The sequence below is a fragment of the Scophthalmus maximus genome, chromosome 17, assembly GCF_022379125.1.
Source record: "Scophthalmus maximus strain ysfricsl-2021 chromosome 17, ASM2237912v1, whole genome shotgun sequence".
Classification (NCBI taxonomy): Eukaryota; Metazoa; Chordata; class Actinopteri; order Pleuronectiformes; family Scophthalmidae; genus Scophthalmus; species Scophthalmus maximus.
Window position 1 is genome coordinate 10,615,001 of NC_061531.1, and position 24,076 is coordinate 10,639,076.

At 42.9% G+C, this 24,076-nt stretch overlaps 4 protein-coding genes across 5 annotated transcripts; 3 read left to right on the forward strand and 1 right to left on the reverse strand.

Annotated features, from left to right (window-relative positions):
• The first annotated feature begins 391 nt into the window (after positions 1-391).
• On the forward strand, positions 392-4,785 carry noxo1a (NADPH oxidase organizer 1a). The gene is made up of 8 exons (XM_035615429.2): positions 392-551; positions 667-747; positions 861-933; positions 1,038-1,224; positions 1,725-1,915; positions 2,014-2,127; positions 2,260-2,377; positions 3,081-4,785. The coding sequence occupies exons 1-8, from the start codon at positions 486-488 to the stop codon at positions 3,811-3,813; spliced, it is 1,563 nt and encodes a 520-aa protein (XP_035471322.2). The 5' UTR covers positions 392-485; the 3' UTR covers positions 3,814-4,785.
• A 223-nt stretch (positions 4,786-5,008) lies between these two features.
• Positions 5,009-17,810, reverse strand: tbl3 (transducin beta like 3). The gene is made up of 23 exons (XM_035615402.2): positions 17,621-17,810; positions 17,450-17,501; positions 17,136-17,231; positions 16,484-16,531; positions 16,225-16,366; positions 16,054-16,138; positions 15,254-15,424; positions 15,016-15,091; positions 14,783-14,879; positions 14,460-14,689; positions 13,791-13,932; positions 13,015-13,073; positions 12,732-12,838; positions 12,469-12,604; positions 10,743-10,982; positions 10,336-10,406; positions 9,929-10,085; positions 9,371-9,429; positions 8,260-8,363; positions 7,210-7,281; positions 6,846-7,004; positions 6,429-6,522; positions 5,009-5,755 (listed from the first exon to the last, which is right to left on the reverse strand). The coding sequence occupies exons 1-23, from the start codon at positions 17,650-17,652 to the stop codon at positions 5,377-5,379; spliced, it is 2,808 nt and encodes a 935-aa protein (XP_035471295.1). The 5' UTR covers positions 17,653-17,810; the 3' UTR covers positions 5,009-5,376.
• A 262-nt stretch (positions 17,811-18,072) lies between these two features.
• Positions 18,073-21,344, forward strand: rnf151 (ring finger protein 151). Of its 2 annotated transcripts, none has more exons than XM_035615447.2 (5): positions 18,073-18,754; positions 19,243-19,308; positions 19,894-20,063; positions 20,188-20,284; positions 20,720-21,344. In XM_035615447.2, the coding sequence occupies exons 2-5, from the start codon at positions 19,276-19,278 to the stop codon at positions 21,191-21,193; spliced, it is 774 nt and encodes a 257-aa protein (XP_035471340.1). In that variant the 5' UTR covers positions 18,073-18,754; positions 19,243-19,275; the 3' UTR covers positions 21,194-21,344. The 2 variants fall into 2 exon arrangements, with proteins under 2 accessions (XP_035471340.1, XP_035471342.1); XM_035615449.2 differs by having other exon boundaries at positions 19,246-19,308.
• Positions 21,345-21,810: 466 nt separating this feature from the next.
• rps2 (ribosomal protein S2) lies at positions 21,811-24,067 on the forward strand. Its single transcript, XM_035615444.2, has 7 exons — positions 21,811-21,948; positions 22,268-22,405; positions 22,497-22,586; positions 22,963-23,070; positions 23,161-23,494; positions 23,762-23,853; positions 23,940-24,067. The coding sequence occupies exons 2-7, from the start codon at positions 22,271-22,273 to the stop codon at positions 24,021-24,023; spliced, it is 843 nt and encodes a 280-aa protein (XP_035471337.1). The 5' UTR covers positions 21,811-21,948; positions 22,268-22,270; the 3' UTR covers positions 24,024-24,067.
• The last annotated feature ends 9 nt before the right edge of the window (positions 24,068-24,076 follow it).

Sequence of the window (24,076 nt, forward strand, 5' to 3'; positions counted from 1 at the left end):
GAAAAAAAAGTCCTCAACCGTCTGCATCTAATTCCAACACTTAATATGAACCTGATTTTACTGTAATATGTCTCCTTCTGCTCTGCTCAAAACGCACCTGCCCCACTCACTCAAACCCCCACTGTGGGGAAGACATGACAGTTCCATATGCATCATTATTTCATAACCGTTCAAATTCTTTGCGACGGAAAAATTGGATCATAACGAGGGAATTTTTTTTCCTTTGGTAATGAACGGGAATATTTGAAGTGCTGCCTGACTCACCTATCCTGATTCGGAATGAGGACCTGACTGTCACAATAGAGATTTACTGTATACCTGACGCAGGTGACACCGTTTTGGAGCAATACTGGAATTTTCCCGCGAGTGACGCGGAGGCGTGCGTCTGACGCAGTCGCCCATGCGCCGCCCGGGGCCGAGGTATATAAACTCCCCATCAGCGCACCTTCGGTCTCAACCCACAGGCTCCTGCTGTCGTGTGAGTCATGGAGGCCGCGCGCTTCCCCCTCAGTGTCCGTCTGACCGGAGTGATGCACAAGGAGAAGAGCAAAGTGAGCGCGCACAAGGGAGATCTCTCATTTGGTTCCTCTCGACGCTTTATGAAAAGACGAAGACATTAAAATTCTGTGATTTTCTATTCTCCCCTTTCCCCCCCCCCCCACCAAGATGTACATGACCTCGGTGCTTTGGTCGGATCAGAGTGAAATCCCCGTTTACAGAACTTTTCGTGAATTCAAGAAATTCCACGTGAGTAGCCTATGTCTATATTAAACGCGCGTCGAAATCAACATTGGCTGCAGGGTTGTGGTTGTGTTTTTTTTTTATTTTTTAAATCTGGTTTATATTCGCTGAAATTACAGAAACAAATGAAGAAGGCTTTCCCGACGCCAAGTAAGCTGAAAACATCTGAAAGAATCCTCCCGAGGTTCCGAGGTGAGCGTGCGTAAATCCCTGCTGCAGTTGGTGTGATTGCGCACGACACAATGTTTTGCGCATGTTTGACTCGGCTTGACTGTGTGTCCTGCTGTGTCCCATAGACAGGAAGGCGAGGCGGAGCGGCCAGGGCAAGAAGGGCCCCACCAGATCCCTGCTGCGCCTCAAGTTCTTGCAGAAGTATTGCAATGAGCTTCTGAGCTGCGACCCGCGGGTCACGCAGTCTGGAGAGCTCATCCAGTTCTTCGACCCCAAAGAGCAGGACCTGCGGCCGGACTTCTCCAAGAACAGGTTGGCTGAACATGTTTGTCTTTTTGAAATAGTTTTGTGTTGGGGTACCACGATGGGAATTGGCTCTATGGGGCTGGCATCCAGATTGTGGCTCTTATGGAAAGTGTTGGGCATCGCTCAAAAAGAGTTGGAGCTGCCCAAAGCTATATGCAATAATGTGAGCATTATTAAGATTGTCAATGGAGCAATACATAATCCCCTGTCTGAATTTAATCTGAGTTATCATTTAGAACTAATTTAATACCACTTTTAAGCGGACAATCGTTTAGTTTAACAAAATCCACCATACATTTTTCATAGCTTTTCGAACATTGGACTCAAAAATAGTCACATTGTGTCGCCATCATCACGACATCTTGTATTTCCCTTACTACTGAAGAATGTAGACGTTTTCCTATTTAGCACAGCGATGCTGTTGTTCAGAAGGAATGGCTGAAAGAGTTATTTCTTTCCTGGTGTGTATTCACCTCCCGATACTAACATTCAGCTCTCGCCTTCAGCATCCTAATCATGCCATCGGATGAGGACACCAGGACCGACGCGGGTCACCTCGGTGGGGGCAACGTCACCCAGCCGTTTGTCACCGAGACATACAGGTGCGTGGCCCCCTACGAGACAAAGGACACCAAGAACAAACCGTTCAAAGTGGCGGTGGATGAAAAAGTGGACGTGCTCATCAAAGACAAAGCAGGTAACTTCAGGCGGTGTCCCGTCGATGGTTGCAAGTTACAGCCCCAGCCCATCCCATACTCTCTGGGATTGATTTCATGTGCGTTTGTGCCGGTTCAGGGTGGTGGCTTGTGGAGAATGAAGGCAAACAGATGGCCTGGTTCCCTGCCCCCTATCTGGAGAAGCTGGATGATGACGACGTTGAAGATGAAACGGATGGGACTCCCGAAAGAGGTACATACATAGATACAGGTCCTGTTTCACCCTCTCTCAAAGACACTATCGATGCTTAAATATTGCATGGACACCTTATCACGTTAGTGGGTTAATGTCAGTCAACACTGAAGTACTTTATGTCGCTCGCAGGAACTCTGTGCACCGCGATCAAGAGCTACAAGGCCACCAACGACGACGAGATAACTGTAAGCATCGGTGCAGTGGTGGAGGTCCTGCAGAAATCCAACAACGGCTGGTGGCTCATCAGGTATTTATTAAATCAGGATTTTTCATCAGAGATGGACTCACTTAAAAAACAACAACAAAAAAACTCTTAAATAACTCTTTTTACTACTTTTGTGACTGTCAAAAAGCCAGAAAAGTATGGATGGATGAAGATGAATACATGACGAATACATTAGAGCTGCAACAGTTAATCGATTTAATCGATTAGTATTCGATTACTCAATTAATCGCCAACTATTTTGATAATCGATTAATTGGATTAATCAAGTTGTTTTTATGGGAAAAGTCAAAAAATTCTGATTCTTAAATGTGAACATTTTCTGGTTTCTTTGCTCCGCTGTGACAGTAATCTGAATACATATATTTGGTGTGTGGACAAAACACAACATCATCTTGAGGTTTTTGGAAACACAATGGACTATTTTCACAATTCTATGACATTTTATGGACCAAACAACTAATCGATTAATCGAGAAAAAAAAAATTGACAGATTAATGGGTTATAAAAAAATAAATACATGAAACACACTGAATGCAATGGCATCATAACAGACACGAGGTAAGGAAACGGTGATAGCCCGCATCAGACTCAGGGACGATCCTTCTGGATGTAAATTGATGTTGAAAGTGTCACATTCCTTCCTGAAGCGCTGCAGCCTGTACATAATGCAGGTATCTTGATCAAAAACCAGATTTTCAACCCCTGCATTCTCGTCTTTTAACAGATACAATGGTAAAGCAGGCTACGTCCCCACCATGTACCTGCAGCCCTACAACTACCCTCACATCCGCCTGGCCGGCCACCATCAGGATCGCCGCGCCTACCCCTCGACGCTGGAGCAGTCCCACCAGCTCAGCCACTCTCACGGAAACCTGCTGCAGCTTCCGCCCGTCGGGTCATCACCCCACCCACTGCAACCAGACGCGAGACAGAGGTCCCTGTCCCTCAACGTCCTATCTGACCAACCTCCTGCTCAGCCAGCACCGAGTACCTCTGCGACCAGCGTCGCCACAGCAACCCCCGCTGCGCAACGCGCTCCTCCTCCTCCCACCATCATGGTGGAGATGGACGCAGAGGAACGGCGTGGCAGGAGCCAGAGAGCAGAGAGCGATGCAAGCTTTGGGAGCAGCAGCAGCAGCAGCGACTTCAGCGACGACCTCAGCTCCTCCTCGGCGAGCTCCTCCTTCAACCTGAGCCCGAGCACCAACGATGAAAACCTGCGCCTCAGCCGCACGCCTCCGCCGGTGGCGAGGAACCGCCTCAGCCCAGCAACCGCCCCAGGGGGGAAAATAATCCCCAGTGTCTCTGATCCCAACCTCTACAAGGGGGCCACAACACCCAAGGTGCCGCCCAGGCCGCGGCCTCAGGAGATCCTCACTCGCTGCACCACAGTCACCCGCAAGAATGCGAGCAGGGGCGGCCTGTCACCCACACCAACCCAGATACTGAGCCAGTGAAGTTGTCCCCTGACACCAATGCTGTCTCTTTAGTTTTTATTAAAGAACCTCATCTATTTAGCATTTTGGTTAAAAATACCAACTTAAAAAAAATGACTTGTGCGCTGCCATTCAATTGGCAGCGCACAAATGAATTAGGTTTGTTCAACTTAAAGTTAGCAATCGTCTATACGTGTTAACCTCGTAACTTTAAGTTGAACTAACTATTAATTTGCTGCCAATTGTAAAGTAATATTTTTGAGTGGGTGAACAATTTTTCAATTTTCTTATTTTTTCGGTGAGATTTGGTTAATGGTGGCTGTGCGAGATAATCATTTAACACCCATTCAATCGTATTTTCTCAAAGCAAGGGGGGATCTTGAAATATACACATTGTGCATCTGGTGAGTCACACTATTGAATGATCAACTCTGAAAATCAAAGTTATGGCTGTGTCCGGAAATATTTACTAGAATTCTGAGTCGCCGCATTAAATACTGAGAGGACTGTGGGGATATAAGAAATGTCAATACTACTTTAAAAGTTTTGTTGACATTTGATGCCACGTGTAATGTCCATGTTTGCAACATCCACAAAATCTGCTAAATTAAATCAGCTTACATGTATAAATAAGGTGATTAAATAGATACACTATACATTCATGATGCACCTATTCACTACCTGTTCTGAATGATTTCTTTTCCATATTGGAAAGCTGTGTTGTGCCTTAAATGCATTTTCACTGCGTGGAGTGTTTAGCGTGTCATTGGTCCGAACTTTTATCTGCAGAATAATGAAATGTTAGTTTGAAAAGCCTGTGTGTGTGTGTGTGTGCGTGAGAAGGCCTTTTGAGTATGTTTACAGCAGATCTACTTGAAGAATGAGATGCAAGTAATAGACATGTACAACCCAGATCCGACGGTGTAAAATAACTAGGTATGTTCATATAATTCTGAGGAGCTGGGAACAAATAAAAACGTTTTTTTCATGTGATACAGTGTGTAATAAACTCTTCTTTGTGGTCCTCTGGTTGGGTTGACAGACTTAAAGCTATGTGTGCCCCTCCCCCACCTTTCACTTAAGTATGAGGAAACAGACCAGCCGAGATATTTTCACCACTTACACTAAGCAGGGTGTTTTTTTGTTTTTTTAAATTATTGATGGCTCACATTATAAAGAAAAATGAAAATGTTGTCAACAATGCATTTTAACTCAATTTTAAATCATAACAAAAACATTTTTTTATTTTATAAACATTTCTAGATATTACATAAAAATGGTATGGTGATATAAAGGACCTTTTATGTGGTCGAGCCGGTAGATCAGGACTATGCAACATTGCAGAACCAGACAATAGATGGTGGTATTTGCTGTGAGGGAAGACAACTCTGGCTCAACCCTGCCCCAACTGTATAAGCAGTTCTTCTTCCATCTGTCCTTCCTTATTTTCTACTCATCTGTCCATTTTGTCTGAAGTAATTGGGAAAGAAAGGCCTAATATCGAGTCGCTCCAGCTAATGGTCCGAGATAAGAGGATCTCCTGGGTTTTTTTTCTTCAGGAGAGAGTCAACTGTGATCAGCTTGTCAGCTGGCTAAAGTCTGGCACTGAGGAGGCAAAGAAACCGGGAGACATTTCACAGTTTTCGTATGATCGTTCTCGTCTTCTTTCATGTCTTCTTCATCTGAGCTCTCCTCGCTCTCAGAGTGGTGGTTGCCGTTTGTCCCAGTGACCCCACCGTTTTCCATTCTCCCGTCATTTGCTGAGGCTTTCTTGGTGACGCTGACCTCGTCATCATCCTCATCTTCAACGGGGCAATTCGGATGTTCGTCTTGTCCGCTACCGCCGTCGTCCCCGGCATCTGGTGTCTCCTCACCACTGCCCTTTCCCTTCTCCTTGTCGATCATGAAGAAAGGTTGGGTTTGACTCAGGGCAGAGGTGTCCATGTCTTCATCTTGGCCCATGCTAAAAAAGATAAAACCACATGGATTAGATACATTTACATGTCAAATCAATACTTCAGTCAAGAGGTTAATCTTGGAAAACGTTTATACATCATTTACAGTGGATGATGTTAAGTCAAATCTCAGATCTCACATTTTGTAGACAGTCAAAATTTCAACCTGAAAAGGAAAAATGTGCCAGCATTCCTGGGTCAAGCCCGAGAATGTTGATCAGTCGCAAACAAAACCACAGCCTTTGTGTTGTGCTCCGACTCGTTTGACGACAGTTTCGATGGTATGCTTGACCCACATAGAGCTTGAGGGATGGCCTGACAACATGTTGTTACAAAACAGAAAAGATAGGGACTAAGATTAAACAAACAGTGTGAGACTCGAAAGCGGTTTTAAGACATAACTGCCATAAAATGTCAGGAAAATTGTTTCTGTGGCGCCTGGGCAGAGGCAGGAGGCAGGACATGATGATAATTCCGTTGTGAAAAGCAGTGTTGTTGGTTACAGTTCTCAACGCAGAGATTTTTCCTGCTGTTTTCTCACAAGGGCTCACTCTGAAGTGTTCCGGAAATTCTACTTGGGGGAGTTCTGTAAAAAAAGTCCAGAGCAACATTTGCGTTCTCACGTACAGCACCTTTCCGGAAAATGGACCGGACTTAAGTTCCAGCTCAGGTTTCTCTCACCTGGACGGGGCTCCGGTCACTCTCATCTTCTGCCACATGTAGTTCAGGAACATAGATGCCTGCAGTAAATGTCCAATCCTCTGCATGTGTCTCTCTGTGGGAGAGAAGAGGAAACAGTTAGGCATTTCAGCCTAAACTGGATTTCAGGATTTTTGGATTAGGAAACTATGTGAAGGGGACTTTTTCACTTTTTTAGTGACAAGACTGTCAGGTTTCTCCGCTTGCCGTCAGAGCCTTAATACAAACAAAAACTCTGACTCCATAATATAGATCATGCTCTTAACTCATTTTAGCTGTCACCTTGTGGTGCATGGATTTTTTTCAAATGTTGATTGAATCATGTACATAACCACATTACAAGACACATATTGCTCACAAGAAGCCAAAAATAGACTGACGTGTCTCACTAACACACACCTGTATATGGAATGAGTCCCTCCAGGTGGGTTCGGGCGCCCTGGTACTGCAGCAGCTCCTCAGGCGGCAGGTGTGTGAGCAGCACCTGAAGGACGGCCTGGGCATCCTGGCAGTTTCTGGCGTTGGTGTTCCACACCACACAGTAGCGCAGGAGCGACTCTGAGGGGGAGCGAAGACAAAACTAGGTCAAAACCCAGGACATGGCTGGACCATGTATTGGCCAATGTGCGAAAATTGTGGGCGTAGTTGAGGCTGCCGTGGATCCGCAATAAACTAAACAACATATTTGTGATATGTGTGTCATATGTCTCGTGTTTCTGTGTGACATGATTAAACAGGCTGTTGGACGTTGTTGACCCATTACCTTTCTGATCCACTCGAAGTTTCAGTAGAGTGTTTTCCAACAGCTCACGCCTGTCCTCCCCCTGACGGATCGCTTGGAACACAGAGAACAACATGTTCGAGACGGTCAGCGGCTGAGGTACACTTTGTTCACGTCGAGTTTGTAACAGTGACTCACGTGCACATTTTTTTCATTTAGCGAATTCACAAATGATGTTATTAGGGGTCTGCTTACACCTTCACATTTAACTTATTTATGTTTGAGACATTGTCTGGATGAGACAGAGGGGTGTTGCTATCTTTTTGTTCTTAAGTCTCATTAGTGCTTTCTTTTCAGTTCAAGCATGACTAGGTGTGATTGATACCTCTTTGTCGACACTGTAGAATTTAGAATGAGTCAGCCTTTTGTGTGAAGCATGTACTGAAAGATTTGCATGCTGATACACCACCTGCAGTACTGCACGTAATGTTCAACACAGATTTTTTCAAAAAGCATCTTTCTCTAAAAGTGAAGATTTGGGGGAGTTAAGTCTAAAATGGAGCCCATGTGAAGATTTTGACTACTGTAGTATGACTTTGCAGTAGCACAAAATCAGCGTTATTATAACTGCAAACAATAAGTTCAGAGAATTCACAACAGTTTAAACTTTATAAACACTTTGGCCGAGAGAAACTCTGTCTTGTGTCCGTTGCAGTTTCGTTCTTAAAGTACATAGGGAAATAAAGATTCAGCTTGGAATCATTTTTTTTTTCTCCATTGCTCTCATCTTTTATGAAAATGTACGTGTTTATTTCCTGTGCCAAGGAAATGGAAAAAAATGGATTGACATCACACAAGCAGAGATTTCTGAGTAAATGGGGCATGATAGTGTGGAATCCAGTTGTTTTGAGAGCGGTGTGCTTCGTAGGAATTAGATGACTCGACTCAAAGTGAGATAACACAATGACAAAAACCTTGTAAAGATGACTGCAGCTGAAAAGATGAAGGCCAGGGATGGATTGCATGGAGGAGAATCTGATGTGTGTAAGGCTCGAGTTAGAGAAGGTGGACTAGACTTATAGGACAAAATACCTTTGATCACAGTGAGCACAGTGTGAGGCTGGTCCAGTGAGATGGCGAGACCCAGCGCCTTGAGATACTTCTTCTCATGGAGCAGGTTGGACAACTTCTGCTTCCTTATTACACAATGAACACATGATCAGACACGAAGGAAGGCAACATGGCTGGTGACTGAAACCTCAACGATCAAAAACAAAAAATTAAATTTCTCAGTGATAATATGATAGATTAATACATCAATCACAGTAGGTGTAGGAATAGATTAGGGCGGTCACTGTCACCATACTAGATTTTCACAACACAAATCTCGATAATGATATTGTCGCGATATCTTTGGATAGTAAAAGTAATAATTAATAAATTTTTAACTTTGATTATTGTGTATTTTCTCTCTTTTGTGGGTTTTGGATTTAATTTGAATTTCATTCAAAGTACCAGATTGTTCTTGCTTAACGTTGGAAACAGGTAGAACTTGTTAAAGAGGTGCTTCATTATTTATACGATATTATGCTATACGTCAATCAATACCAGTGAAATACATAAAATACATATATCAAATGTGCATATTTAAAAGGTCTTGACTTTATATCACCCTGCAACAAATACACTCCACTGTTTTGTTAAGCCAACGTCTAAATGGAACAAGCTAATTATTGAAATAAGTTAATGTTATTAATAGAATAACAAAAGTTAAAAGATACAATCTGTGTATTTTTTTCAGCATAGCCCCCCCCCAAAAAAATACACACCGTTCGGGCTCTGTTCAAAATGAACGGAAATGTCTCTGCAGGTCTGCCCACACCAGGGAGCAAACATCCATACATCATCAATGGTCTGGGGCCTGAAGGTCCCTCATGTTTATCAGAAAACCAAAGCAGAGACATACATGCAGCCCTGCACTTCAGATCTGACCTGAGACCCAGTGAGGTGCACCTTAGCCTAACACAGCCTCTATTTATTCATCAAGCCAGAGACACAGACAAACAGTCAGGAGGAGGAAAAGTAGATCCAGACTTGTCCGGGACCTCCAACAAAAAGACGATAAAACTGTTTGTCCACCACTTTGAGAGAACAGATGGATTCTTTTTCCCCACATGTCTAAAAGATCATGCGTGTAACTTACTTGAGAATGTGATCCTCCTGTTTGGCCTGCTCCTCTGCCAGCTCCACTTCAGTCACGTCCTAGCGGTACACAGACAACAACATTTTGTGATAGTGTGTTGATCCCTGCAGCGCAAATACACACTGCCACGAAAAGAGAGGTGAGTCGGAGTGAAAGGTTCAGCTAAATAATAAACAGGTGTGAGTGCCCTGTTAAATTACAACTGAACACCACTTTTGAAATACACCAACATCCGAGCTGAAAAATTATGAATCTAACAAGTCCTTTTGTAACAAATCTAGTTTCAAAATCATCCGTTCCTCAACATGCCTCGTCTATTTCATTACTTTTACTTTGTGGTTTATTTTAAAGAATTAAACAAAACTACAACCAAAGATCAGATTTTATGTAAAGTGAAAGAATGAGAGGAAAAAAACCAACAAAGGCCATCATAGGAAAAACTCTTTTGCTTTCTTGATCTGGTAATCAATGTTTTTAGCTATTTAGATTATTTATCACCCAAGCTAAAACCTTCCTGCCCTCTGGTCGACAGGGGACCATCAGTCAAATCCCACTTACCACCCACACGGTGATGTTAGAGTCCGCAGATGCAGTCACCACCTTGTCATCTTTGCGGCTGGCATGGAGACCCCACACTTTGTCCTGGTGGGCGTCCAGTGTCTTCACACACTCATTGGTCTTTATGGTCCAAAGCTTTACCAAACCGTCAGAGCCACTGAGGACAGAAAAACAGGAAACAGAATGTGAAGAGTTTTAAAACTTAAATGTAATAATTAGTGTTGATTTAAAGTAAACATCAGGGCTTTGTGAAAGCTTATTTTTCCTTATCCATGAAATTCTTTTTTGAATGCATTCCCCCTTGAGTTTCGATGCCGTACCTGAGAATATGTAGGTAAAAGTAGTTATGGTGCACGATTACCGTATAAGGGAGGAATGGGTTACATGAGAGAGGCAGTTGTGGTTACCTGGTGAGCAGCTGAGTGCCTCTGCTCACAAAAATGACCTTCAAAACCGATGCATCGTGCCCCTCGAACGTCTAAAGAAATCAGAAAAAAAGAAAATCATAATCACATAATTTCTACCTCACAATCAAAGACAGCTCAAATTATAGCCAGTTGAGATAAGACAGGAACCAATTAACCTTAACTTACACTGCTGTCATATTTCAGACGAGTGTTATCTTGACATAGTAAGAAAATCACCCATTGAGGAGATATTATGTCATTACATGATCAATAAGATTGTCCATGTGCAGTAAAGTATTTCTCATAAGAAAGAGAGTTTACTGTACAGACGAAAATGTGTCTGTACAGTATGTGTTCCAGTCAGTTATGGCAGGTGACATGTTTTCACACTCAACCCGGTGGCTCACCTTGAGGCAACTGAAGTCCTGCAGGCTCCAGAGCTTGGCCGTGCCGTCTGCAGAGGACGTTGCCAGCACTTGGTCGACAGGAGAGAAGCAGACGGCCCAGACGCCACGGCGATGGCCCCGAAACACCCCGAGCAGGCCCACGCTCCCTTCCTCCGCCAGCGACCACAGCTTGGCGGTCCGGTCCTGGGAGCCCGAGGCCAGCAGCTTGTCATTGGGCGACACCGCAACACTGTTGATATCCTGGAGAAACGGAAAAGGCGAGGGAGATGAGGAAATGAGAAGATATAGCGTTCACGAGAATAGGATGGACATCCCAAAAACATAACACCTCTGGCCACAGCTTTAAAAACAAGAGAAACAAATTCTCTTATTTCTCTCATTTCACTGCCTCCGTTGCACCTTCGCTAAGTTGTGATTGACATCTGACATAGAGAAGATCTGATATTACCTAAGTATTTCCGAAAGAAGTGAAGAAACAGGGCCCTGTTTATGGAAAGTCCATTGTTATATCTTATATCTTGCATCAGGAATGTGAAGGTGAAGCAGGAAATGATGCATACCAGCATCTTGTAACAAGTTTACCTGTATTTCCTTATGAGAACAACCACCTTTCATAAAACTTAGTTTTCTCACAAAGAAATAGTTGGAGACTGACTCAAAAAGTCGAGTGCCAAATATGCCAAAGGAAACTCTGATCTACATGAATTTGGCAAATCGCCCAAAAAATGTATGTGACAGCAAAGCCATCCTGCAACTGCTGAAATGTCTGTTCTTTCTAAATTTGTATTATGACTGATGTTAGTGCGACCTAAATGCTATATATATATATATATATATATATATTCTTTTTTTTAAACAGTGGAATGTAAATGTATGTAATACCCTTTCTTCAAATTACAAATAACTGTCAAAGAGAAGTGATAGTGCAGGAAACGGGAAACAGAAAGAGATAAAACGATGTACAGTAAAAGGTGATCATATAATTCCTGCATTAGTTACATCATTAGATAAGGAGTGGGGCTTAGGGAAAGAATAGACCATTGTCTCGGATTTGAAAGGATGATCTGTTCCATCAACTTTGAATTTCTGCAATTTCTTGAGCGTGACAGGTTACAAAAGGGTGAGTTGACTCTGAGCTAATTACACTCTCAGGGCGGCCGCATACAGACGTGAATCCAAAAACATATTTTTAACTCTTGTTAAACCTTTGGTTAAGTGAAATAAAGTTTCAAAAGAGTTGGGGTTTAAACCTGTGGGATATTAGAAACTATTGAGATTTTCTTTCAGAGCCTGAAAAGTAAAAGAAAGGATTATTGTGTTTTCTTTGTTCAAGCCTCTGTTGATTAAACACAGACTTTCTGAATGCACAAAAAAAGGCTTATCTTACACGAATTTGAGGAGGAAGTACTTTTAAACTTTTAAACAGGTGACGCCAGGTTGAAAAAAAAGCACTTTGTTTCTCTGATAAGAAAATACATAGTGTTTTTGTTGAAAGCATCACGTGGCCTCAAACCTGGACAGAGATCATTGTAACAGAGTATCTGATAAAAGCTAAATGCATTGGAAATAATCATGTGCAGGGAATTTAACTTCTCTGAACTGCTGTGTTTTGTCTTCAGATCTCCAGCTAACAATATATGCCTTTCTCCGAGGCTGCTGCCGGCTACTAATGATTGCAGTTTTTTAATACTTCCTGGACAGTGTGCAGGAAGCTTTTGTTGTGTACCTTGTCGTGTGCCTTCTCTGTGGAGCTGGCGGTCAGCTGATGTATGTCTGCCCCTGTGGATGGAAGGTCCACTGGCAGATCCCACACCTTCACGGTGCAGTCCTGACTGCCCGACACTATGAAAGATGATTTCAACCTTGACACAAAGAGAAAAAAAAGATGGTGGATGAATGTCAAGCACATTCACAAAGACTCGTCTGCCATCTAACTCTTTATTTGTGTTTGCAAATGTAATGAGAAAACTGGAGGAATGTTTGTGTCACCTGGAGCAAGCGATGGAGCCCACGGCGTTAGTGTGGCTGGAGCCCTGGGCCACACATCGCACCTGACCACCGTCACTGTCCATCTGCCACACACGCACTGACCTGTCCTGAGGACAAACACGCACCACAAAGTTGTTATCGTTGGCACAAATGTGGTCCCTCTATTAAAGATTATCTAATTTTTGTACATGTGGATATGTTGACATTTATGCGACGAGTTGGAGTTAATCATTAATCTTCCCGCTTCTGTTTCTTGTCTACTGGTGCAAAGACGTGAACTCACCTTCGCACAGCTTGCAAAGAGGGAGTCCTTTTTGAACACATCCAGTGAGAGAACAGTGTCTGTGGAAGATGCGCGGGAAAAAAAGTACAATAGATAAGAACCACAGTACTATTATACCTACTCAGCAAGTCACCTTTAAACAAAACAACACTGAGATAACCCGACATGTCTCAGATTCTCATTCCTATATAATGACAGCATTGATTTTCACCAATCCGGGCATTGCTTATGTAGTCTTTATGCTTTCATTTTGTTGTGGTCAGCTGTGTTAAAAAAAAAAAGATTAAATCATTTAATCATGCCAGGCTTTTACTCATCAGTCTTGAAATTGTATGATAAAGCCGATTCTAATTCACTTTGTTATCAGTTATACTTTTGTAAAGAAAATTCACATTCAGTCTAGCTGTAACAGTAAGCCTAGCCTAAGACAATTAGCTTCAATACTCTATTACATTGTAATACCTGTTATTGTAAAAAGACCTGAATTTTCAGTCATCCAGGTTTTTTTTACATTCATGCTGGTTTCAGAAGCTTCAGTAAATGTTGAAAGTGATGATGATGAGTTTATAACAATGTTTGAGGTTGGAGATGAAATGAGTAAAATATAGATGAAAAAATAAAAGTAAGAAAAGAGTTGTGTTGTTTTTTTCTCTCTAATCACCCCTATGGGCAAATGGCAGTATCAAAAAACACTTGTTGCCCTCTTGTAGAACTACTACAAGATGTTTCACGTGTAGACCTGCACAAACACGTGCTGCCCCCTGCTGGTGACTGACCTGTGTGTCCGTACAGGATCTGGCAGCTGTTGGTGAGAAGCTCAAACACTTTGAGCTGGCAGCTGTTGGTGGCCACCACGATGTGACTGTCACCTTTACCCAGAAACTTCACATCCAGCACTTCATCGTTGTAACCCACAAACTGAGAAGAGGGCAGACAGAGGTTGCAGCAGATAAAAGAGTTTGTTTCATAATTCTGCATAAGTGATAATGAAACTGGGACGAGATGATGTCTGGGGCCTCTGGTGTAACATTGCAGAATTTGCCCATAATCATGTGCAAGGAAATAAGTGTGTGATATTACTGGGTGTTGTGAGCGCCAACTGAGTTTAGCCGAGAAGCAAAAGAGCTAAGACATGACTTTTCTTTCAAGTTAGGCTTTTAAAAGACAAATGTCACCCTCTTTGATGTTTCACTTAAAGTTTCCCTCGAAAATACAATCGGGTCAGTTTGATAAACTGCTATTGAACAATAAACGCAAAACAGTAAAGATAGAGACATAACTTTCTGGTTAAAAAAAACAGCATTAAACCAAGGTAAGCCATGCTAAAGATTTATCTTAATTTAAATGTATATTTAAAATCTTTTTTATGCTGACCATGAGCTGTCAAATAATATATATCACTCCTGGGTCTATATATTGACCTGAGGAGTGTTCCCATGACCCACCTGTTGCTGTGTGGTGAGGGCAGGCAGCTGGTAGAGTAGGATGTTGTGTTCTGCAGTGACTGTGGCCAGTCTAGATGAGATGGGCAGGTGAAGCAGGTACGTTAAACTGCGGGGGTCATCGTCCTGCTGCTCCTCCTCCTCCTCCTCCCCAGAAACAGGGTTGAAGGTGGAGGAAAGTGTCTGGGTATGGACACAGCGTGCTGTGCTGGACTCCCACACTCTCAACACCCCTACAGAGAACATGAGGCAGAAGAGGTGGTTTTTGAAAAAAGCCCAGAAACACAGTTAAGATTTTCAGGACAGTGTGTAAAGAAAAAAAAAACCTTTGCTGCCAGCTGTGATGAAATGCAAGTCTTTGCTCTTTACTCCAATCTGAGAGAAATCTTCATTCTCAGGAAGCAGCACAACGCCCTCCACAGCCTGGAGACGAAGACAACACACGCAGCAATGAACAGATGAAGTTCCGAATCACAGTTGCAGCATTTTCCTCACGAGCAATTTTTTAAAAAAAAGATTGTGTTTTAACTAAACACAAATATCTATTTCACAGTCTTACCTCATAGACAGGCACAGTCCTCTTTGCTTTCTTCGTCTTCAGGTCCCACACTGTGCAGATCTTATCTCTACCAGAACTACAAACAAAGATCAGCACACAGTTACATGCATTGAGCAAATGGCTTTTAAATACACAGCTTTGGAAGAAAAAGAAAAATCTTAAATGTCTGATGTTTGTGGAAAAGATAACAGAAGGGATATTGCATCCATTTTGTTGGGGTAAATGCACAGTACAATACCTGACCATGGTGTGCCCATCGGTGCTGAAGCAGAGGGAGGTGACAGCGCTGTAGTGGCTCTGCAGCACACACACACACTGACTGGAGCGCAGGTCCCACAGCCGAATGCCGCAGTCCAGAGACGAGGAGAAGAGCTGCAGTCGGCCAATGTCTGGGTGGAACTGGACCAGGCTGCGAAAATACACAAAGATAAAAAACCAGTAGTTATTTTTTGTTCCTAAATGTAGTTATAAAATCAGTAGCTGCCACTTTAACCTGACATCTCTAAGTTATGAAATCTGTAACTTTCTAAATTGAATGTTTTAACTTGGTTTTTTTCTCTGTGTTGATACTTCACCATAAGCCACATTTAGAACAGAAGTCTGTAAATGTAATACTGCAAAAAAAACTACTGCTCATCTTCTAGTTAGTTACTTCCGTTAACCACAAAACTACTGACTCTAATTCAACCAAATATTATTTTTTCAAATCCTTTGTGCCTTTAGTCGCTACTTGTTGAATATGAATGATAGAAATTATTACTATAAAGGCCTTGTGTGTGCAATCTTGCTATATCCTGCAACTCTCCTGTAATATTTCAGCACCTGTGACAAATAAACTGATCTAATGACCTTCTGATCATGTAATTCTTTGGGTTTTTCCACATCAGTTCAGCAGCCTATTCAGGAATGACTTACTAACCTTATCCCTGACTCAGTGTTTAACTTCTAAAACCAAGCTACAACTTCTGTAGTAACAAATAATATCAAGGAATAAGCTACATGTGCCTTCTACTGTGGTTCAGAGACATCTCGACTTACTGCACAACACCAGATGACCCTTTCAGGTTATGCGTGCAGTACTGCTTCACCACGTCCCAAAGCTTAATGGTGCCGTCGCAGCCACCTGCAGGACAATGAAAAGGTGAAACTCTTTCAACTGTAAAATATCCATTGATGCTGTTGACAGCCATTAGTCCAGTGATAACTGACCTGTGGCGAGGAGTGTAGAGGTGGAGTCAAAGGTCATGCTGGCTACAGGCACAGTGTGAATGGCCCTCCAGGAACGAGTGCACTGAGCTTGCTTCCAGTCCCACTGCTTCAGCAGCAGAGCCCTGCTGGCTGTCACCAGCAGCTGTGGTGGGACACAGAGCAGATATGTAGATACTGAATACTCTTGAACGGGTCGACAATAGAACATCAAGCAAATTCCCAGTGAAGTAACGACAGGTGATGGAGGTGTTTGCTTTACCTCATCATCACAGCTGAGTGCAAACGATGTGATGTCCTCTTGATCATCCTGTATTTACAATACGCGCGGACGAGAAGGAAAAAATGTCAGGGTAAACAAATTTTAAAATAAATGACATTATTAGAGGGGGGTGTTAATTGACACAACTATACTTATTTCAATTACATTGCTTAATGTGAGGTGAGTAGGTGATGTTATAATTAAGGCTGCAACCCAATAACTAATCTACTGAACTGTTGACTGAATGACTAAAACATTCAATTAACAGTGACATTGAAATAAACTAGGCAAAAAATCCTTACATTTGAAAAGCTGGAACCAGAAAATCATTTCAGCTTACATCCTGCTCCCAACAAACAAACACTATAAATGTCTCATCTATTAATAAAATCAAAATGTAAAGCACCTCTTACATAAAACACATAGAAACTGTAAATACAATAAGCTTAAATTTCTATAAGCAACATGTTCTTTTTAAACTGAAATTCTGGCACCATATGAAATAAAGCAACTAGTAAGAATGTTGTCAGGCAAAAGTCTGACAATGACTTGCCCAAACCGGAACCTTATGAAGGTGGCATTTCATAGAGTAAGGGGCTCGTTTGTCGTAAAATATCATAGGTGTACAAATAACCACCAGCTGTGGACTCACATGCTCAACACTGTGGACTATCTTCCCCGTGCTGATCTCCAAAACATTGACACGAGAGCCACAAGTGCAAAAGATGTGTTTCTCATCTTTGCTGATCTGGAAAAAAATAGACAAGACAGAGGAATGAAAGGTGCAGTCAAGTCTGTTTTAAGGAACTAAAAGTAAGGACATGTTGGCCTCTGCTGCACTGATTTAGACCAGTTATATCGTGTTACTCACAAATTCATCAAAAACTTTACAGAGCAATATTAAATCGCCGATATAAATTAACATACTGATATCTATTAAATAACTGCACAAAGCAGACAACTCACCTGCACTTTCCCTCCTTTGTAAAACGGTTCAATCTTGCTGGAAACCGCAAAACTGTAAGGGAAGGGCAGAAATGTGACTAGCTGCTTAGAGTGGCACGTTAGCTTAGCTTGTGGTAGCTAACATGCGACGTTAGCAGCCTGGACGTGTCATGTCCAAAAAAATAAACTTACTTTGTTTTGAACTGAAGGTTGGTATTTGCCATCTTGCTCGCGATAAACTGCCCCCCAAAATTAAACGAACTCAATATTTGAGGCAGCTGCAGCGATGAAATTGACTTATTTCTCACTTCGCACGTTGGCTACAGTCAACACATCCAACCAGCATGTTGATAGCACGAGTCGCACACATTGTGCATCATCGGGGCGCACGGAGCTGTGATTGGCCAGAGGGTTTTACTGCGGGCAGCCCAGGGGCCTGTACTGCTATGCGAGTTCAACATACCCGGGATATGTTTTTAAGATTTCCTATCTAACTATGATCAAACTATTGTGTACTGAGAAGCCGAAGTGATGTCAGACTCTTTCTGCTGCTGAAGCAGAGGAGAGAAGAAGAGAAAGTGTAATGAGGTCAGTTGCACTGAACTGTTCATTCATGGTTATGACAAATGTCTAAGTGTGCTGTCATTAAAGAGATAATATTAAGTTATTATAACTTATTATTGTCACAGTCTCCTCATGTTGTTCCGAGCTGCCAGTGATAGAATAAGAATGAATGTTAATGAGTATATTAATTTATGTGTGATAAACTCTCCGTCGAATTTATTAGAAACTGTTTTAAATCCAGAGTGAAGAGTTCAACGGAAAATCCCATTCATATTCTTGAATTAACATTTTTGATTATTAGCCATATTGTTGTAACCATCCAATGTCGATTTACCACGAGCTCTGACGTTGTGAAACTATGGTTTATGTGACCTGTAGAAGCCACAAGTCCGTACGATATCAACCTTGTTTTAAGAAAAACAGGTTTTATTCCCGATATCACCGAGCAGTACTACACTACCCACAATCCTCAAGTGTAACATCGACGTCTCTGATTGGTTGGAAGATCAGTGTTGAGCGCTACATCTGCTGCGCTTTATTATTTGCTCTAAACTAATTTGTCTCAGTCAGGATCCTGTAGCATTATGAGGCCGTTTTATTTCCAGTGATCTGATTGATCAGTAGTTGGACCTGTGACGGTCTTTGATGTGTTATCTCGAACCTCACCTGCTCCGGACGGCAGTTCGGCACAAGTTACCATGGTGATTCTCCCCTGCAAGAAGAGAACCAGCTCCGTAGGACAGAAAACCCAGAGTTACCTCGGTAACCGCACATCCTGCTCCGCAGTACAGGCCCCAGCCCTCACTCAGTGACATCCCGCTTCTATTGTCAACCAGAAAATCGACAGAAATCCATGAATAAACTTGAGATGTGTGTGGATTTATAATGTTACTCGTAAACGGAGCGAACACCACGTGTTTATTAGAGCTTCCAAATCAATAATCATTATTAAAAAAATCTCATGTTTACTTTTGGATTTTCTTTGTTCCCGAGTGCGCTCACAACAATAGACTCAGCTGGGGCCATTCATGTTGTAAAAAAAAAAAAAAAAGTCCCTGTTCCACATGTGGAGGCTGAGCTCCGATGCTAGAACAACAGCGAAGTATCTTCGCGTTTTATAATTTACAAACACACCAGAGAGAGAAACACACACGGTCCCTCCTTCATGTTTTGTCAGGAATGTTCATGTGTGTGTTGCATTGATAACGAGGGTGTGTGTGAGAGTCTGTGTTCCCCGTGTGACATGTGAGAAGATCGATATGGAGTAAAGCAGCTGCCCGGTGATGGAAACACGTTTAGGAAAGGACATTATTATGGTGAGTGGACTTCACCTAATTTTTTAATTCATCCAAGTTTTACTTCTCACGTTTACCTATAGATCATATTGATAGTTATTCTTACATCCTTAATATTGAGACAAGCTACCTCCCTAATATCTTTGGTGAACTCTAAAATGTGTTTACCTTTTGAGACACAGTAGGCTGTATCTTCTTTTAAGAGTACCATCTTTTTGTATTATTATTATTATCATTAAATATATACATTTATTTGAAATTCCATCAAGGAAGTCGCCACACTTATGGCAATCATTGTGCTTTTATTAGCATTTTGTTTATTTTCTTCTTTCACATGAGAAAAAAAAAGAAGAGTTGAGGCAGGATTGCGCCTGCTGTTTGTAGTCATGTGATCAGTCATGTGACTTTCCAGAACAATTCTATTTTGTTCCCTGTTGCCTTTCTGTTGAAAACACAGGGAACTTGTTGTAGGCAGATGCAGTGCCGTTTTACAGTTGTATAGAAAGGTGTTGGAACATAATTTGATCTACAAATTCTACTTCAAAAAACATAACGAAACACAATGAGGACCCAGAATAAACCTGTGTTCATGTTGGCCTCATCCAGGCGGATCCAGAGGTGTCAACTCAGAGTGGGGGCTATGATGCAGAGCTGTTTGTGGACACCCCAGACTACGACCTGATCTGCACCATATGCCAGGGGGTCCTCAGGTGTCCCGTCAGAGCTGCATGCCACCACATCTTCTGCAAGAAATGCATCCTGCAGTGGCTCAAGAGGTGCTGAGCAACACACGCATCAAAACCAGTCGACAAGAATGTTGCCGAATTGAATTGAATTGGATTTTTATTGATGACCGATCCACACGGAAGAATCAGACTCACTGTTGTTTGTCCTCCACAGACAGGAGACATGTCCCTGCTGCAGGAAGCCTGTCAATGCGACCTTGATCTTTGTCATGTTCAAGCTAAGCAAATCTATTGGACGCATGAAGATAAAGGTGGAGGAGCTGCTGAAGTGTTGATTTTTTTTATGCGTTTGTACATAAATTTGTGACCGTGTTTACGGACGCCATCCACTGTTGTTATGATCCCTCTCGTTTTAGTAATTGGCCACATTTGGGAGATGAAGGAAGGAATAAAACTATAACTCATAGAGGCCAATTCGTACAGGACAATTATGAGTACAGTACCTTTGATATTTTGTGTATGCATACTTTATTATTTTATTACTTCAATGCAGGTGTTTTCAGACTGCAGTATTGCTACTTTTACTTCACTGAAGTATCTGAATACCTCCCTCACCACCTTTACTTGAATAATTACGTCAACTGGTATTTCTAATGGTGAAAAAATGTTCTCTTACAACCTGCAGGCATTTATTTGTCCTTCTTCAGTTATATATTATGTCGTTACGTATCCATCTGTTTCTACAGTGTAAGAATGAGATCCGCGGCTGTGCAGAGACCTTCCCCCTCTCAGAGCAGTACTGCCACAGTATGAGCTGCCTGTACGAGCTCATCCCCTGTCCGTACCAAGGCTGCCGGGCGCAGCTCCTGCGCAGGGATCTCGATACCCACGCGCGCCACTGTGAGCACTGGCGTCAGCCGTGCCACATGGGCTGCGGGACGATACTCTCCCACCGCACCCAGGCGCAACACAACTGCTACAAGCAGTTGAGGCAGGAGTACGAAGTGCGGCAGAAGAACCATAGGGCCATCGCCACTGCTCTGCAGAGGAAGATGAGGAGGATGCAGAGCACCATGGCCCACATGAAGAGGCAGATAGGGCTGATCTGCGAGAGCCTGGAGGTGATGGATGATCTGCATGAAGCCGAGGAGGAAGAGGACCTTGGAGAGAGCAGCGGCAATTCCAATGAGACTCCGAGCAGCAACATGGGCAGCTGCTGATGGACGAGTCGGTTACTGCTGCTGAGTAACTGTTTTTAAACTCTGCATGTGTTAATTTCTTTGAAAGTGTGTGCTTTTGGAATAAAATTAGTGACATTTTATTGTGTGCTGTAGTTTCATATATTTTTTAAATAAAGCATTCGATAAATGACCCTGTCATTGTACCTGCTACTTATCTTCACTCAAGGGAGAAGTAGTGAATTAATGAATTAATGAATTAGCATGATTCAGATGCTTTTTGGGGTTTCAAGTCTACATTGTTCTCATTTGTTGTGTAGTTGTGCTTTATCAAATTGCTTCAATTAAGGTGTGTCAAGTGATTTCTTCCATCACAGGAACACGTTAAAGCTGCAACCAAGAATAATTTTCACTATTAATACAGGATTAAAATCTAAGAAACTGAAAAAATTTTCACATCTGGGACGCTTGAACAAATTGTTTTTGGGGGGCATTTTAACTTTATAAAAAATTCCAAACTTGCTGCCCATTAATATTCTGTCAATCAACATATAAATGAATACATTCCTCTGGATTACTCGTTTTGGTTGTCCATAGTTCTGGTGAAACTGATACATTATATACAGTAAGAGTTCAACAGGGACCAAGCGGGACCAAGCAGTGAATATGCATTACCAAATACTACCAGCAGAGGGCAGGCATTAGTAGATGTTGTTTTGAATGAACTATCGCGATAACACCTCTAAATAAAGACCAACGGGACTTCTCACGGGCCTTCTTCCTGTTGTATCGATCACGTAAGTGAAGTGTGGGGGCTCTCGTACTGGGGATCAAATCCGTCTTTTATCTCACGCATCGTACAGCCAGACAGATCGAATCTACATATACAAGTATCAAACAACATGTTGAACCCATTACCCTGCGTAGTTGTTACCCGAGTGAAGCTAAATTTGAGATACTTGTACACACGATGATCTCACATTGAAGGGACGTTCACTAGCTTCCAATATGGCGGCGATGCTCGTGTTGTGCGGGAAGATGACAAATGCTTTAAACAATGTATAATGCTGCTCCGGGTTAGCGTTTCCGAAATAAAATATTTGTTTTATCTTGCAGCAAATGGCGGACAACGCCGGTGAAAGAGGAGGGTTTCGCGGAGGTTTTGGCGCTGGGGGCCGGGGCGGCCGGGGCCGTGGACGCGGCAGAGGCCGTGGCAGGGGACGCGGTGCCCGCGGCAAGTCCGAGGACAAGGAAGTAGGTTTCACGGCCAAAAGCCGAATTTGAGTAAGTTCTGTGATGGTGTGCAGGGGCGATGTGTAACCGAGTCCGTGCTCTCTCCTCTTAGTGGGTGCCTGTCACCAAGCTGGGCCGCCTGGTGAAGGACATGAAGATCAAGACCCTGGAGGAGATCTACCTGTACTCTCTGCCCATCAAGGTAGGAAGTGCATGAGGACTAGTACAGGTTGTGAAAAATAATAACAGGGGAGTGATCGGAGGTCTGTGGTGGATAATCCTTTTAAACAAAACACTTTAAAAGCATTTTACTTTATTCTAGTATTTCATTAACAAGGATTGATAGATTAACCTAGTAAACAATAAGCTGATTAATTCAGTTAATGTAGTAAAGCCAGTTGCAGCCCTGGCAGTATAGTGTAATGTCACACTTTGGGTTTCTGTACTAATAGAACTGCTTTCAAGCTGGGAGACCTGCATTCTGTCAAAAGATTGTGCAAGGATATTTGCTTGTCACGGCTTCAGTGGTCCTCAATCTAGTGCTCAACTCTGGGTTTTTTTTTTCTTTCTTTCTGCAGGAGTCTGAGATCATTGACTTCTTCCTGGGTTCTGGTCTGAAAGACGAGGTCCTGAAGATCATGCCAGTCCAGAAGCAGACCAGGGCTGGTCAGCGCACCAGGTTCAAGGTGAATTTCACAGAATTCCTCCTGTTATAAATAATTTCACAGTGCTAATGTTTTAAATCTAACCCTGTTTGCCCCTGGCTTTGTTTACAGGCCTTTGTTGCCATTGGTGACTACAACGGCCACGTGGGCCTGGGGGTGAAGTGCTCCAAAGAGGTGGCCACAGCCATTCGTGGAGCCATCATCCTGGCCAAGCTGTCCATCGTCCCTGTCAGGAGAGGTTATTGGGGTAACAAGATTGGTAAGCCCCACACCGTGCCCTGCAAGGTGACTGGACGCTGCGGCTCTGTCTTGGTGCGTCTCATCCCCGCCCCCCGCGGTACTGGCATCGTGTCTGCCCCTGTGCCCAAGAAGCTGCTCATGATGGCTGGTATTGACGACTGCTACACCTCTGCCAGGGGCTGCACTGCCACCCTGGGCAACTTTGGTACGATATTAATTTTCCGTTGTCTTCATCTGTTTAAGTTCTGTTTTTTCTCCTTGCTCTGCTCAGCTTCACCTCGGCAGTGGTGTAGTTGTCGTTATCAGGAGAGAAAGAAACGAGTATTGTAATGCACGGCAGAAAGGCATTTTAGTGGTCTCCTCTGTTCCCCTCTTCAGTGCTCAACAATTATTATTATTCCAAAATAACCATACAGATACGTGCAGGAGAAACATCTTTGACATCTACTCATTGTTTTTGATTCCTCTCCAGCCAAGGCCACCTTTGATGCCATCTCCAAGACTTACAGCTACCTGACCCCTGATCTCTGGAAGGAGACTGTCTTCACCAAGTCTCCCTACCAGGTACAGTACACAGCTTTGACTCACTTGTCTTGGATTTTAAGGTTGTACATAGTGTATATTAACAGCCAACTACCTTGTCATTCCAGGAGTTCACTGACCATCTGGCCAAGACTCACACCAGGGTGTCTGTGCAGAGAGGGGGACAGCCTGTCCAGCCACCTGCCTCCTAAAATTTTTGTACAAAGAATCGTTGAATAAACGTTCTTAAACATCATGTAATGTT

What these genes read in the sequence shown, in the direction of transcription:
- noxo1a (XM_035615429.2), top strand. Translation starts at nt 486, where the DNA reads ATGGAGGCCGCGCGCTTCCCCCTCAGTGTCCGTCTGACCGGAGTGATG. An exon ending in GCTCATCAAAGACAAAGCAG is followed by an intron (nt 1,916 to 2,013) that starts GTAACTTCAGGC and finishes GTGCCGGTTCAG; the next exon opens with GGTGGTGGCTTGTGGAGAAT. An exon ending in AACGGCTGGTGGCTCATCAG is followed by an intron (nt 2,378 to 3,080) that starts GTATTTATTAAA and finishes GTCTTTTAACAG; the next exon opens with ATACAATGGTAAAGCAGGCT.
- tbl3 (XM_035615402.2), bottom strand. Translation starts at nt 17,652, where the DNA reads ATGGCAAATACCAACCTTCAGTTCAAAACAAA. An exon ending in GGACTGTGCCTGTCTATGAG is followed by an intron (nt 14,880 to 15,015) that starts GTAAGACTGTGA and finishes CTTCGTCTCCAG; the next exon opens with GCTGTGGAGGGCGTTGTGCT. An exon ending in GTGACCGGAGCCCCGTCCAG is followed by an intron (nt 5,756 to 6,428) that starts GTGAGAGAAACC and finishes TATCTTTTTTAG; the next exon opens with CATGGGCCAAGATGAAGACA.
- rnf151 (XM_035615447.2), top strand. Translation starts at nt 19,276, where the DNA reads ATGGAAACACGTTTAGGAAAGGACATTATTATG. An exon ending in TAGGAAAGGACATTATTATG is followed by an intron (nt 19,309 to 19,893) that starts GTGAGTGGACTT and finishes GGCCTCATCCAG; the next exon opens with GCGGATCCAGAGGTGTCAAC. An exon ending in TTGGACGCATGAAGATAAAG is followed by an intron (nt 20,285 to 20,719) that starts GTGGAGGAGCTG and finishes CTGTTTCTACAG; the next exon opens with TGTAAGAATGAGATCCGCGG.
- rps2 (XM_035615444.2), top strand. Translation starts at nt 22,271, where the DNA reads ATGGCGGACAACGCCGGTGAAAGAGGAGGGTTTCGCGGAGGTTTTGGC. An exon ending in GCAAGTCCGAGGACAAGGAA is followed by an intron (nt 22,406 to 22,496) that starts GTAGGTTTCACG and finishes CTCTCCTCTTAG; the next exon opens with TGGGTGCCTGTCACCAAGCT. An exon ending in TGCCACCCTGGGCAACTTTG is followed by an intron (nt 23,495 to 23,761) that starts GTACGATATTAA and finishes ATTCCTCTCCAG; the next exon opens with CCAAGGCCACCTTTGATGCC.